The sequence below is a fragment of the Alosa alosa genome, chromosome 8 (genome assembly GCF_017589495.1).
Source record: "Alosa alosa isolate M-15738 ecotype Scorff River chromosome 8, AALO_Geno_1.1, whole genome shotgun sequence".
In the NCBI taxonomy this organism is placed as follows: domain Eukaryota; kingdom Metazoa; phylum Chordata; class Actinopteri; order Clupeiformes; family Clupeidae; genus Alosa; species Alosa alosa.
This window is the reverse complement of record NC_063196.1, coordinates 31,277,451-31,293,148: the sequence shown is the minus strand read 5'-3', so window position 1 is coordinate 31,293,148 and position 15,698 is coordinate 31,277,451. Positions and strand designations below refer to the sequence as shown.

The 15,698-nt window shown below is 42.4% G+C and overlaps 1 protein-coding gene across 5 annotated transcripts; it reads right to left on the bottom strand.

Annotated features, from left to right (window-relative positions):
- Positions 1-404: 404 nt before the first annotated feature.
- On the bottom strand, positions 405-5,241 carry vgll2a (vestigial-like family member 2a). 5 transcript variants are annotated; one of them, XM_048249778.1, is made up of 4 exons: positions 4,921-5,241; positions 3,449-3,737; positions 2,249-2,734; positions 405-1,710 (listed from the first exon to the last, which is right to left on the bottom strand). In XM_048249778.1, exons 1-4 carry the CDS (start codon positions 5,026-5,028, stop codon positions 1,667-1,669), a joined length of 927 nt encoding a protein of 308 aa, XP_048105735.1. In that variant the 5' UTR covers positions 5,029-5,241; the 3' UTR covers positions 405-1,666. The 5 variants fall into 5 exon arrangements, with proteins under 5 accessions (XP_048105735.1, XP_048105738.1, XP_048105740.1 ...); XM_048249781.1 differs by having other exon boundaries at positions 405-1,556; XM_048249783.1 differs by having other exon boundaries at positions 3,467-3,737.
- Positions 5,242-15,698: the final 10,457 nt, after the last annotated feature.

Here is a 15,698-nt window from a genome sequence, read left to right as displayed (position 1 = left end):
GGTTCAAGCAATACTGTATGTCCCTTAAAGTACTTCACTTAATGTAAAATGCAATGGCAGAGTTTAGTGTCTGCTAAACCACTGAAGGCAACAATAGCACAGAACATGTTGACCGTGAAGAGAAAATAAATGGGTTGAAGCGTGAAAGTAATTTGTTGAAACATTATGCTTGCATTTCTTTGAAGTACTTGAGAGGTTTCGTCTATTCAAATCTGCCAGTTATGAACTTGAAATAACATCAAAGTATGTACAATATATTTAATGGACATGCGCTCAGGAAGATTGATGGTTCTCAAAAAAAAATGAAAATTCTAACCTTTTTCCAAACTGACCATACAGAAAACATTTAGTATGTCTACGAATGCTACTGAAACAACACAATGTTTAGGGGTAATGCCAATATCTACAGTCTGTTTTTTTTATTACACAGGTCCATTTGTTATAATCAAAACAAACACAATTGTGACTTTACTTTAGGACTGAAGGAAAACAAAACTTTTCAAGGTAAATATATTAATGCATTTTACATATCAGGACAAACCTGAATAGTTTTGCCAGTGTCTGGAAAAAAAAAACACTGCTGACCTATCAACATCTTAAATGGAACAATTTTCAAAGCTACCTCAATCCACACATGGGATCTGCCTTGAGGCAAGGTTTACACACTCATGTACATACATGTATATATACATACACACACTGCTTTTTTGACCCAATGTGTGTGTGTGTGTGTGTGTGTGTGTGTGTGTGTGTGTGTGTGTGTGTGTGTATGTGTGTGTGTGTCTATCCAGTGTTGGCTCCCCCATCCCCCTCGTGTCGATCCTGAATCCAAAGCCCGACCAGTTGTTCCCTGTGGGTGGAGGTCCAGATTTCACAAAATAGTCCTTTTATGAAATCCAGAGCCTATGCTTGGTCAAACGCTACTCAGCGTGTGTGTGTCTGTCCAGTTTCAAAACAGTTGTCATTGACAGCTGCTGTGAGCAATATAGATAGAGTCCAGTGGCTTCAAATAGCCTGTGCTTTCTTCAGTCCAGTCAGGGAATGCTCTGCTCTCATCCTAGTCTTTTTTCCAGCATCGTGAATATTGATTAAAAACTTGTCAAAAAAGACAGTCAAGTCTGTTTTCCTTGATAAGGAAACAAAAAAAAAATGTAGGTGTCCTTTCCCAAACTGTGTATTTCCTCCAAAAGAAAATGTCTGTGTATTTCCTCCAAAAGAAAATGATTTTTTTGTGTGTTTTCTCTCCCTCTCTTTTGCTCTGCCTTTGGAGTGCCAAGTGTCCTCTTATTTGTATATGTTTAAAGCATTCAGCTGTCAGTCATACCACTGTCCACTTCTGGCAAGCTTTTCCTCCAGGATCATAGAGCCCCCTTCCCTCCTCCCATAACCCCCTCTCAAACTCTTGCTCTTAGGCCATTGAGGCTCAGTAGGGGTTTTTTGTTGCTCGCGCTAGTCCGATCGAGGGTTCCTGGTAAGGGGTTTAGCTGAAGATTTGCCCTCCTCTGTGGTATAAGATCAGCTCAGGATGGTCCCGCCACAGAAGGTGTAGCGTCGAGCTGCAAGTGAGATCAAAATCGGTTACAGAAAAAGCCTGTCAAAGTCTACAAGGCAGAGAGAGAGAGAGAGAGACACTAAGGCCAGTGGAGACAGGAAGGGCAGCTGGGCTCTAAAACCAGTATAAGTCCTTGCTCTTATCTTGTGTTGGAATACCTGTGAGGCGAAAGAAAAGAAAAGAGAAAGAGGAGGAAGAGAGGGCAAGAAAAGGAAATTAGGAAGAAGAAATACAGCCGGCGTTTCATAGTAGAAATTAGAGGCCTGAAGCAGAGAGCATGAAAGTGTGAACTGCAGGTAAAAGCACCTTGACGACCTTGATAACTTCAAAGTCGCTACTGGGTCTATTCTCCTCCACACAAAGGTTCAGCATCACGGTCATACTAAAGAAGTCTCTCTAAGCCGAATGACTGCTTTAGAGCATCCTGTTCAGACCTTTAAACATTTTACAACTGTCTCCAAGCTCAAAGATTAGTTAGTTTCAGAGCCAGATAGCCTTCAAGATTGATAAAATATTGCAAATGAGAAACCGTCGCCTATCTCTGAGTCTTTTGAGCCTGACAGGGGGCCATTTAGATTTTTCAAGCACCTCCATAAGGTTGAAGCGAATTGTTACTACCCCAAACTATTGTTCATTTTAAATGGTCCTGGGCTTTTAACCAGGGACTGTCAGCCAGCTGGTGGGCCTCAGTCTTACCTGCGTCCACATTGAGGCCGAGGCTCTGGCCCATCTCGGAGCCCGTGCTCGTGAACGCAGCCGTCCAGCTGGAGCTGGTTGGCTCGCTCTTGCTGATGTCACACGGCGACGAGCCCGGCGCCGGAACAGAGGCCGGAGGCAGTCTGTGCGGTCGCACGGACGGCACCAGGAGCGAGCCGTAGCGCGGGTCGAAGTGCGTCCCATAGACGTCGTGCATGCCGGGCCGTGGGTACGCCGAGCCCTGGGTGCTGATGGCGCCACCGAGCGAGTATGGGTGGTGGTGGTGGTGCGATGGGTGCCAGGGCTCCTGGGTCGCCTGGTGCAGGTGACTGTGCAGCGAGGCGGGTGAGTAGGGGTCGGCGGGGAAGGGCAGCTCGGAGTGGGAGGCACTCAGGGCGCTGCTGAGAGATGCGCTGACTGACGGCTGGTAGGCGCTATTCCAGAACGAGGGAGGGAAGCTTCTCTGGTTCATAGGAAATGATCCATCTGTGGGGGAAAAAAAGTCTCTTGAAATCAGGGGCACTGAAAAATGCTTATGGCATATTGTAGCATCCCTTCATACTGCTGAGGTTTGGAACACAAATATTCTTTCAACCCTTAGAATAAACTGCAGCTTTTTCCGACACAGGTGTGCCATAAATTAACATACTGTAACTGATTTACTCAGAAACTGATTTCAACGACATTAACAATATTAATGTTAATATTACATTACATTACATTAATGTTAATATTACATTACATTACATTTGGCTGACGCATTTACCCAAAGTGACTAACAACATGGTTAACAGTTTAAGCTTTTTAAAGCAATTCTCTCAACAATTCTAGGATCATTTAAAAAAGGTAGAGTACAATAAGAAAAATGCAGCATTGCATGAAAGGGCATCAGGGTTTGACTTTTTCTACATTGCACCTTTGTGGTTCTTAGACGAACCACAACAGGATACACAGTATTGTGTACCATAATTACTGTTTGCTCAAATCAACATTTAGCTTAGTCCACTACAGTAGTGTTAAGGAATTTAGTTCAGTTGGACTTGAGCACCACTGAGCTTGCTGTAAATCTTTAGCGCCAGTGATGGACATTTTTTTCGCACCTGAAGTTCCTCGTCATAACACATGTGCGGTGAAAGATTATGCAGACATGACACAGTGCGTATACGGGCCAAGTATTTCGGGTGTTAGTGCGATTCCCACCTCTCCAAAAAGAAGTACCTCGAGCAGACTTGTTACTGGTAGAGCTTGGGACGTAACTGCTGGACTGGCTGAGAGCGCGACTGAAGTGCTCATCCACCACCGAACTGATGTCCCCCTGGAAGTAGGTGAATAGCACACATCGCGAGTTGATGTATTCTGCTTCGGGAGGATGATCCTTCTCTCTTGCACAATCCTCCTCCTTTATCGATGCCCCGGGCAGGTTGGAGAAAGAACTGCCACCGCTGACGCCTTCCTGCGCTTCTTGCATTTTGGAATAAAACGCCAACTTCTGCACACAGACGAAGATTAAAATTCAGACGGTGAAATATTTGGTGTTGGATATTCATGATACACTCCTAAAGACGAGGCTGTTTTAAAAAAAATAATAATAGGAGTTTTAAGGTCTGACATCTATGAAGATGGATATTTCTGTTGAGTCAGCGTCTGTCCTGTTTTATCGGTGTTATGCATTCTCGTTGGCAATTAAAGAATAACCACATGAAAGATGAGAGGAGCGCGTCACGCAGATAGCAATCTGGAGAGGGGTTTAACACGTCAGGGTAGAAAAAACAATGATAACAAGTCATATGATTTACTGTGTGTAAACTAGAACTTACATTTCCGAATCCTTTAGATTGCAGTTCACTTAATTTCTAGAGGACATTTGCAGTATTTGAAATATAGGCTATACAGCTAACGGTCTTAGTCTCAAACAGGGATTTGTATATTGACTGTGAGAGGTTTAAGGGAAGTGGCAAAACCTTAAGAGGACTTTAACGCTGCACGTCTTTCATGGACCAAGACGTCTTCTCCAGTCACATTGTTTAAACAAACTGAGATTTCAAAAATCTTTGCTATTGAAGTGGGTTGTTCTTGTGAAAGTGGAATCATTCTAATGTTCATATTTTAAATTATGACAAAACACTGTAATAAAAAACGTATTTCCACAAGTAATAAAACAACTTAAACTAGCGAACTTGGTTGGCCAAAATATGCTACGCAGACCTGACTTTGAAAAAGTTTGGATTATTTTTAATAATATAAAACGCAGTCATACCCCGTAGTTACAGTTGCGCTACCAATTAGACATATACGAGAATATAACAAGCATGATGGAAGTGATTCAAACTAAAGCTAAATAATAATGACACATCTGTTTCACCACGCAGAGTATCCTAACAACTTTAGTGCAGGCGCTCTCATACTGCAAAATTATTCTCTCTCACACACACACGCACGCACGGACATACACACAAACACACACATACACACAATATTTCCTTTTGGGATGCAGAAGCATTAGTTAATTATGATTGTTAATTATGATAAACTTCTTATTTAAATATCCACACCATATTCGCACAATTTAGTGTATCATCATTCAATGAACACTTTTCATGTTTTTCTTAAATGCCGAATGGCCTATACTACCTATTCCAATTATCTATTCCAAATATTTTCCATAGGCCTACCTGGTGATGGTAAGGGCTGTAAGCTGCTGCAAAGTAGGGCTGGGGTGGACCATACACTTGATACATAACATCCAAGCAGCTCATGGCGAAAAGACAGCGAAATCTCATGTGTAATAACCAATCGAAAGGAGATGAATATTCATTTAGAGAATAAAACTTAGCTTCCTGCTAATTCAAAGAAAAAACTAAAAAGTTTCAACTGCCGCAAAGGCGCGTTAACGTCCGAAACAACAGCTACCGTTACTCACGACCAGTGTCAAAGCGGGACCGAACTGAAGTGAGGAGGTAAACCAACTGTGTCTTGACGTCTCTCTGCATGAGTGTTCAGTCCACCAGTAGTCCCCCCTCCCTCCCTTCCCCAGCCCACCCCAACAGCATGTCTCATACAGTTTAATTAGGTTACCAGTTTTCCTTTATTTTTTGGAACTTTTGACTTTTCCCAAATTTATCCAGCAAATTATAAGTTGAAAATTGAAGTAGGCTATATAGTTAGTGTACACTGCACATTATGCTTCTTGGTGGAGATAAGATTATTTTTCTGTTTTATTCACAATTTCAGTACTGCAGTGTCAGAGAAAAAATTAACATGTTACTGGTCCTCCAAAAATGAGAAAAGGAGAAAAAACATCCTCTGGAAAAAGGACTTTATGGCAATTCATGTCTGGCATTCATTAGCTCACATCTTAATGTAGCCTGCAAACACAATATGTCACATAAACACAATTATAATTACCTTGCCTCTTTTAACTGGAGTTGATAGGAATTTTATGTATTTTTTAGGTATTTTAGGAAGCCACTCAACACATAAAAATGACACCAAGTGAACGGAAACACACATTGGCTTTTTTGACCTTGAATTGACCTATTACAATTGTGAATCTATACATAGGTATCCAGGCATATATCATTGACCAAAACTATTCAGAAGGTTGAAATTAACTCATACAGAAACAAATAAATATGATAAGAAAACATGGCTGTGTGACTGTTCTGTTTAAAATGCCATGGTACTTTGGTACCCTGTCACCCAGAGTTCCTTAGATTCCAAAGTCAAAGGTCAGATAGTTTCTTCCCAGTTGGTGCCAGGGTCAAAGTGCAATATATCAGTCATTAGAGTTTTTAATTGTCAAGAGAAGACTTGTGCATTTTGAGTACATTCAAACAAAAACACCACAAAAAAGTACCCATATTGCTGGGCTTGGGAAGAGCATTTTATTATTTTATTTGGAATTTCACAGGAATGCTTGGCATTCTTCCACTCAATAAACACTCCATGGATTCAGTCACCCATCTTATCAGAACACTGTCCCGAGAGCTGCAGTTTAAACCTTTAGGCAACTGTACAAGAAATGTTGACAATGATGTTATGACTATAACAGAGGGTAGTTATTTAATATCTGGGAAGTGCTCTCATAGCAAGCGGCAAGCATCATGATGGATATATACATCCAAATGATTGTCTATATGTGGATTATTAAACATAGGGCCAATTATCATTGCAGAATGAAGATAATAGGATGATGATTTTGGAAATACTGCCTCACATCCAATTAGTAGGATCCAGAAATCATTCTTAAAGAGTGAGCACAACGGCTGCACTTCTTAAATTGCAAAATGTCAAACAGTTAGTCCAACATGAAACACAAGCTCTTCACTATGTCAATATCAATTATAATGTGGCTGACACCACAAGAGACTTGTAATTTGATTAGGATTTCTGTAGTCTCCTGTACTCTCCTGTGGTTGTTCAGTTTATGTTTTTCTAACATTCGGTGTTTCCTTTGGTCACTATAAACCAAAGTGGTGGGGTTGGCTGAAACATGACCATAGTGAAAATCAACCAACCATTCAAACAATACAGTTGACCTGAGTGGCCCACACCCCCTTCTCTCTTTAACACACAATTAACATCTCTGAATTTTCACTTGGACACTGACTGGTCCTACTGAGTTGGAAGTAACACAAAGGTTCGAGTCCTGGAATGCAGCCGATACGCTGTTCCCCTGTCTTCTCTACATACTGATGACATTGTCACAGGCCTTCAACATACCTCCTTGAGCCGTTTACACTCACACTCTAGAAGCCTAACACCCAAATGAACCACAATGGTATATCATAACTATTCATTTAAAAGACAAGCCAGTCAGTATTGCTGATTGATTACAACATAAGGACATGCTACCATTTGTTTCAACAACACAATAGCCAAGCAAAGAGTAATGATTCAAGTTGCGTAAGTTTGAGGTTGGCCTGTTTTTGAACATTGACATACGTGTGAAAAACATGAAGACATAATGGCATTCCACCACCACCATCATCTGCTTATACATGTGTTGTGTGTAAGTGTATTGCAGAAACTAATACTAAAAATATTGCACTCAAAGTCTATGGGAGATAGTTAAAATGATGCTAGTCCAAGGTAAACACAACTGCTTGACTATAATAGGTCCTCTCACACGTTGTCCGGAGTGCTGTCACACCTGTTGGTAGGATTGTATTACCACTCACCATAACTCTCCATTTCTGATGTGACAGCTCTGAAACAATAGGAGGTTCTTTGGCCTGTGTAACCTGACAAGGTTTCTATTTCTACCCAAACAGTTTTAAGACAAGAAGTCTCTAAGTGTTAACACCCAGTTAATAGGACCTAACTCTCTGAGGCAACATGGCATTCAACACATTTAATAGAAGGCAGGGCAAGATCTGAGATGTGTACGTGTGTGAGAGTGAGAGAGAGAGAGAGAGAGAGAGAGAGAGAGAGAGATAGACAGAGGGAGATATATTTTTTTCTCCAAAACCATCCTCTGTACTCTAAACTGTCTTAAGAGGAAGGGTCCCCTGGCTTTCTGCCGTCCATCGCCTGAAGGGGCCTTTGGCCTCGGCCACCCATTTACAGGTAATCTGTCTGGGTGCATCCAAGGAAGAGGGGTGCAGTGGGGGGGGGGGCAGATGAAAGGGATAATAGACAGAAGCTTTGCTGGAGCAGGTCTGCCATGAGGAAAGAATGTAAACATGTACTTCAGAGAGAGAGCGAGTGAAGAAGAAAAAACACCTGCATTGTGTTATATCTACAAAATCCATTTCCCTATGCCAAAGTGCTTATGAAGACGCTTTTTAATCTAGCTTTCTTTGTTAATTCTTATTAACTATTTAATGTTAAGCATATTATATATATTGCAGTGTGTAGTCCACAGCAGTGCAAGAACTCACATACTAGTGTGACACAAGGCTGAACCCAGTCTTACTCACTGTGACCACAACAACTGTTGGGGAATGAGGGGGGTTCCAGTATGAAACACGAAACAGAGAGGGTTCTGTTTCAGATGGGATATTGTGACACCTGTCTCTGACCAACAGGCCTTGGCATATGCCGAAGACATTATTGCACACAAGAGTGTGGCACCGACTTCTCTGGGCAAACACACAAATCAGGGGTGGCACGGAATGAAGGGTCATCACACTGCTTTGTAAGTGACCTAAGGTCAGAGTTAACCATTTTGTCCGAGGTGGTATATGGCTCCACAACCACCTGCAGTTTTTACCACTTATCCTGGCTGGTACTTATTTTACTTTTGCCCAGGCCCCTGCAAATGTGACTTTTAACTTACAGTCCATCACATCCTATTAAAGCCTATAGCTGAACTGAGGATAGTGTTAGGCTAGACCGCCAAACAATGCCAGTGTACTGTAGTCTTCAGCAATAAGCCCCTAGTAGGTGCCAGTGTAGTCTTCAGCAATAAGCCCCTAGTAGGTGCCAGTGATTTTAGAGCAGCTAAGGGACGTTGTAAAACCCCTCTTAGCAGTTTGAAAATCACTGGAATCTACGGAGTGGCTTACGTCGATTCAGCCAATCATAATTCAGGACCGGAACTATCCTTTTTTATCAATAATCAAACTATCCTTTTACTCAATAATCAAGCCAGTTCAGTCTTCTGTTCTAGTTAGTCCGCAACTGCTGAGTCTATCTGTCAAGATCACCTTTCTATACAGACATAAAATGCATGGCCTGGTTTCACAGGAGTTAGGACGATTCTAAGGGCCCAGCACTGACAGGCTGATGCACGCCACCGTAGGAGGTACGTTTGACTCCTCAAATTTGTGGTAGACACACACCTGTTGCTGCTACTGTGCCATGATGTCATCACTGACAGCACGGCGGAAATCAGGAAATCCAAACACAGGGCCGACACACAGGACTTCAGCTGTGTGTGACTCTGCTGCTGCTACACACACACGACAGACAGGCTCTCTCACACACACACACACACATTATGCTCTCTCTCTCTCCTCCTTCTCCAATACTTTGGATATGCTCAACAGACATGTTAGAGAATGTGCTGCTAGGAGACAGGAGGGCAATAAATCACACAGAAAGTACAGTCAACTATTGTGCTAAAGGATGGCTTTTTGGTTACTGGAATTTATCCATACTGTGTTAATATAAAAGGTTTATTTTATTGTATTATATCATTACATTACATTACATTTAGCAGACCCTTTTGGACCAAAGTGACTTACATATGTCAGCTATATTACAAGGGATTACATTGTCCCCGGAGCAACTTGGGGTTAAGTGCCTTGCTCAAGGGCACAACGGTGGAAGCCAGGAATTGAACCGACAACTTTCAGGTTACTGCATGCCAGCCCAGCTCCTTAACCACTACACTACCATCACTACCATTTGATGATAATAATTCAGCCACAAATGAATGGAGAAAATTGTTAAGGAAGGACACCTTTTTGTTGTTCAATGTTTTAGGCCAAACTTTTGTCAACTTTTTTCCCCAGGTTAATCCCCTTTCAGTGGGTTATTTGGTTATTTTGAATCCATTGGGTCAAGTCATAAAGTGCTTTCAGATATAACCTCCGGAGTATATGCTGAGGTTTGTCAAACGGAGGTCCTACCCTTCGGATGATTCAGATATGATGCTAACCTGCAGACCTTATACTGACCTTATACGGACGTATGTGTGAACGACATACACGCACATTACAGAATCTCCATGTGGTTGTCGAAGTGAGGGGTGGGGGCTTGCAGAGTTCACAAGATGCGAGATATGACAAAATATATGCGACCGCTGCCTGTCACAGCTGCTTTTTGTTTACAAGGTATGCATTATGTCACATAAGTGCGCACTTGAAATTGACCTACAGTATTTGTATGTGTGCTTCGAATAAACACATTTATCTGTTTTCAACATTATGTACCAACCAGAATTACTTGGCTATAGAACCCCAAATCTGGTCTGCTTTGGGGAGAGAGAGCATGCACAAACTCTATGGTAGGCTACCAGCCAATTCAGTAGGCTAACTCAAGACTTCAAGGCCATCATACAACGTTTTTAAGCAACAAACAAAATACTAACATAACAGTGAAGTTGTTCGTTTTTTCATGGTTTATTTTTTCCAAAAGCATCCTCTCCCCATGTGTCTACTGCATTTACATAAGGAGCTTGGAACAAAGTTGAGTTTTCTTCGTTTTCATTTTCTCTAGGCATATATGCTCAACAAATAGCTAGCTCAGCAGGTCATGAGAAGGCTATCAATGAACAGAAAACCGTGTTGGCTAACAATTGATTAAATACTCCTGTTATTGTCGTCAACGATGTCGCTGTAGGCTACTGCCTTTTCAGCGCCTTCTGCATATTATGATTCAGTCTTTTGAATTCGTTTGGCCTTGCCATGCAGTTGTAGGCTACAACGTGCCGTTCCCTTCATGTGTTCTATCAAAATGTTGTATGCCCTCATGGACAGTAACTTCGTGATGTCTGCATCTTTCCAGGTCGGAGATTTTCTGAACAGCACTATGCCACTCCATCATAACACTGGCATTTCAGTTAGATCTAACCACATGGACGCACGAAAGAAATGTCACCAACAAGCCCTCTCACTAGGTGTGAATTTTAACCGCATGTTCTACGCCTCGTTCAGACACAGCACATTTACATAATGTCCGGAGGAAATACTAGGGGGGAGTAGTGGAACAACCGGCTAAATTCGGACTTCCATATGACCGGTTATGTCGTTCAGATATACGGCCCCACCGTTTAACATCGGCAGAACCTCCGGTCTTACACGTATGTCTGAAATCGCTTATAGAGGCAGGCATTAAGGGCCTGCCCTTTTACTTACAAGAATGGCAAGGCTAACATTTCCAACACACAGTCAGGCTGTTTTCTTTAGAAACTCATTCACCATTTCCCTCAAGAAACCTTAAAAAGGTCAGGGACTGGTGTGCTTTTGGTTGAGCCTACATACTTACTCAGACACTTTTTAAAAGGGACAATACATGTTCATTGTGGAGTAATATCTATTATCATGATTGAATTAGACATCCTTTACAATACATTCAAGATTAATCTGTTATATCAACTTTCTAAAGCTCTTTCTGAACGCCATCAAAAAAGGAGTTTGAATTTGTATTTGTATGTAGCCTACTTAAATGGAAATAAAAAGAACTTTCTGAAAAAGTAGCTGCAAGCAGCAATGATGGGGCCAAGCAGTGTAAATCAGAAGAAATGAATGTTCGTAGCCAGATAGATTGTAATGCACAAATTGAAATTGAAGTTTGAAAATAAAAGTTGGTTAAATAATGTTCACTGTGCACTGGGCTTCTGTCCGCCCCGTTGGGACTTATTTTCCAAAAATGACTGGCGGACAACTCATTATCCCTTACTTAGGCTACGTTCTGCATACAGCCCTGCGACCATCTCCACACCCCTTTGTCTTGATGGAATATCTCACACACCTTACCAATTACCCTACAAAGACACAAATAAAGCATTCCACCGTACAATTAGCTGTTCTTGAGTAAACCGGTTTAGATATTGCAGATTGCAGATTTAGATATTGCACATTTCTACGTTGTCTCCAACATTGGGCTGAAAATTGAATGTCACCCCAAAATGTGCCTTCCATGGTCACGGTATAAGGCACATTCTTCATCCAATGGTTCAGTTAAGACTTCAGTGAATAGAACAATTTATGTCGGTACATATATTTCTGTAAATTGCTAAGCCATCCCACCATCATAATTCTTATATTGCTACAGTGCAACCGGAAAGCTGGTTACCAGTCAGACTAAGGCCCTTTGTCTCTGACTACTCAGTTTGGCTGGCAGGAAGGCTGTTGGCTGATCTAAACCGTTCCATTTTAGAATGATGGAGACTACCGTGCTCTTGGGCACTTTCAATGCTCCAGAAAGTTTTTTGTATCCTTCCCCAGATCTGTGTCTTGACACAACCCTGTCTCACAGTTGTGGAGTCTTGGAGCACTGTGTGTAGATTGATGAGCAAAAAATGAATTGAATCCATTAAGATTGAGTGTGAAACATGACAAAATGTGGAGAACTTGAAAGGGTCTGAAAACCTTCCGGTTGCATACCACGTACACAAATATAAATACATATTTCTACTGGCCTGCTTCCTGGTTATATGTATGCAAAAACATGAAAAACTTTGTGAGACACAAATTGTTTTTTGGCTGATATAAGAAATATGCAAACAATATCACATAGTGCATACCAAGATATCCGTAGCCTAGACATGCATGTATAGATGGCCCCTACAATGACCAAGAACTTAAAAGTAAAGGTAGTAAAATTAAACTGAAAATTGCCCAGGTCCCAAAGGGGTAAATAGTGTGCACTTTATAAGACCAACATCCAGGGGATCCATAAGGTTGATATCAATACGCTAATACTGACAAAACTGACAGTGAAGGGAGGGGGTTAGGTGTGCGTCCCCTAACATGTATTCCCTCCTCAAACACCCCTGCAATGCAGTGTATCGAGTCAACATGTTGCTGGCATCAAATTCAAAATTAACATATATTTTCCATGAAATACCGGTAGTCCAAATTTTCATTTTCAACGTTTGATATGTTGATATGTATGTCCTTTTTGCTGCTAAATATGGGTTTAAGAGACTTGTATATTATCACATTCTGTTTTCATTTGCATTTTACACAACATCCCAATGTTTGTTTTGGGGTTGGAATTGTGATTGTCATTTGTAACTCACTGTGCTCAAAGTTACAATACATTTTTTAGTTTGAATTTATTTATTTATTTATTTATTAAAGACGGAGGGATTATCCCCATCCCTCCGTCTGTTGAAGATTCTCTCTAGGAACTTATGTACCAGTTTAGCAACTTCTGCAGCTCTGAGAGCAAGGTAATGTTTCCCTGTGATAATTTGGGACACTTATGTTATTCACAGGCAGAAGTGACAGGCAGGCACGCTGCTTGGCTGCCCCCTGCATTCCTCAGATGTATTCACTCTGTGCAGAGGCAGACTACAGCCCTCCTGGGCGGCCCTCAGTGCACGCTTGGCACCTGCTAATGAAATAGCATTGTAAGGTAAAGTGCATCAAAATGTCTCCTTGCCATCCAGATGGTTGTGTGCCAAGTTGGCCCTGGCCTTGGTGACTGGCCCCACCGTGGATTCCCCTGATATAACCAATCACACATCGCTCATCTCCTGTTGCATTCTGAGGTCATATTTTCCTCCTGCCAAGTTTATTGAGGTGAAAGGGGCATTTATAACTGGGGTGAGGGTGAGGTGAAAGGCTAGGAGGGTACTGTTGAACTGGGGCATGCGTGGCACCACGCGATGAATATCGAAAGGAAAGATATTTGTGCCACATTTTCACAGGGGCAAGAAATTCCATCCAGCTCAAATGTGTTTTGACTGGCGGCCTGGCTCCTCGTCAAACCCATGACTGTCACCCCCGGGCTCCTATTTCTGGCCACAGACCTGGCCATGGAGAGGAGCGAGCCCATTAGCAGTTAAAATTAGGGCGGCCCTGCCTGTAACAACACACGCTCACTTCCAACAAAGGAGAGACGTGTAGACGACGGAGGAGCTGGGGGACTCAGTGTCATGGTAATGCGCCATCCATCACCAGGGGGTCCTGTGGAGGGGGAGACAGCTGGGTAGGGTGCATGGGGGACTGGGGTGGGGGTGTTAGGGTTCTGATGGGAGAGAACTCAGCACTCATAGCAGTGTTTGTTAGGTGTATCACATTAAGACGAAGCTGGGTATTAACTGACATGCGAAGGCAGACAATGGCAGGGATATGGGCTAGCTTTAAGATCAGTGTCTCATTGCAACCACGCAATCCAGTCAGTTGACAACAGACCCAGATCTAATCCTAAATTAGGAACTGGATTGTTGATCAAAGGATCGCCATGGGGCATAACAACATCAACTTATTCTGAAATCAGTTAAGGTTTAAAATGTTGAAAGCAAATTCGGTGCAATTGTAATGTCAGTCCATATTTTTTGCTCTCTGAATCTATCAGAGAGTACGTGTTTATTCATCTCTACATCCACTAAATCCATCACACTAGATGAAAAAAATCACTATGCTAGAAACCTTAAGGGGCTCGACAGCCACGCAAACAATCCTGCGCAATATAAAGTGATTTGCTTGAGTATATGAAAGCCTGAGCAGACCAAAATGGCCCTGCACGTCCTTGCACTCTAAACCCTCCATTGTGGACTTCATTTCAACACCTCTTTTATCTGGCACTATTGGACCCAACAAAAAGCATAGCCCAGAGAAAATGAACACAATTTGTTATTGTACAAGTCAGAACCACCTATGCTCTACATGAGAGGGGGGGGGGGGGGTGTACAGAGGAAAGAGAAGCAATGAATAATACTTGTCCCACCACATTTTACAGTATAAAAACATGGAGCTGCCGATAAACTGGACACTAGTTAAATAAGAGCTCATGGTTGTGTTAAAGCACAAATAAGGAGAAAACTATTTATTAGAAAGCAACAATAAGGATATTGGCAGAATGTGCACTCCAAGTGTATTCTGCTAATGTGTCATGGTTGGAATTTGGACTTGGTGGATGAGACCAGTTTCAGTTGCCCCTTATTCATAGGGGCCTTCATAGACAGATGTGCTAAATCAGTTGGGGCTGTCTACTCACCCTGTTCTCGCATGACTTAGCTGCTGACATGGGTAACTGAATGTGAATGTGTGTTTGGCTGAGGCGATCCCTTCTCCCACACCGTCTTTGCAACCCTGGCCCCAACAACCTCCTGGACAAACAGCTCATCTTACACACCATGTGCCCCCCCCCATCACAAAGGTAAAGGTGGCCCCGAGAATGCCTCTTCGCACCACTGGAGTGGAGGGTGCACACCGGCTGCCCACTCCCTGCGAGGGACGGAGGGAGTGATTGAGATGGGTGTGGTGTGGAGTGGAGTGGGCGGGGGTTCATATCTCCCCTGTGTCCCAGGGAAGTGGCGAGGGAAAATGTGAAAATATGACAGCCATCCTGCGGCAGAGAAATGAGCTTAACAGACAAGCAAATGTGAGTGGACGGCACACACACACACACACACACACACACACACAGACAAAATGTGTTGGAGCTCCTGGCCGCGTGCGCCACTCTGCGACCTGGTAGTGACTGAGGCAGCTGTCCTGTCGTTTTTGCCCTTCTCTGTCACTCATTAATTTTCCACAAAGTCTCCCAGTGACAGTGCCCTCATAGTCGCCATACTTGGACACAAGGTGCACGGCATATGCCGCAAGGATGAAATACAGAAGTTGTCACGTTCTTGTGTCTCTGACAAGTTGCCACAACAACTTAGTGTGACAACCAAATGTTCATGGATTGCTAACATAGAGCATTTTTTTTTTTTTTTAAAAAAAAGCATTTTTTGATTTCTATTGGTTATTTATAGAATGCTCTGCTTTTTAATGTACACTGAGTTGATCAAGTTACGAATTCCAAATCAATAAGATGTTACTGT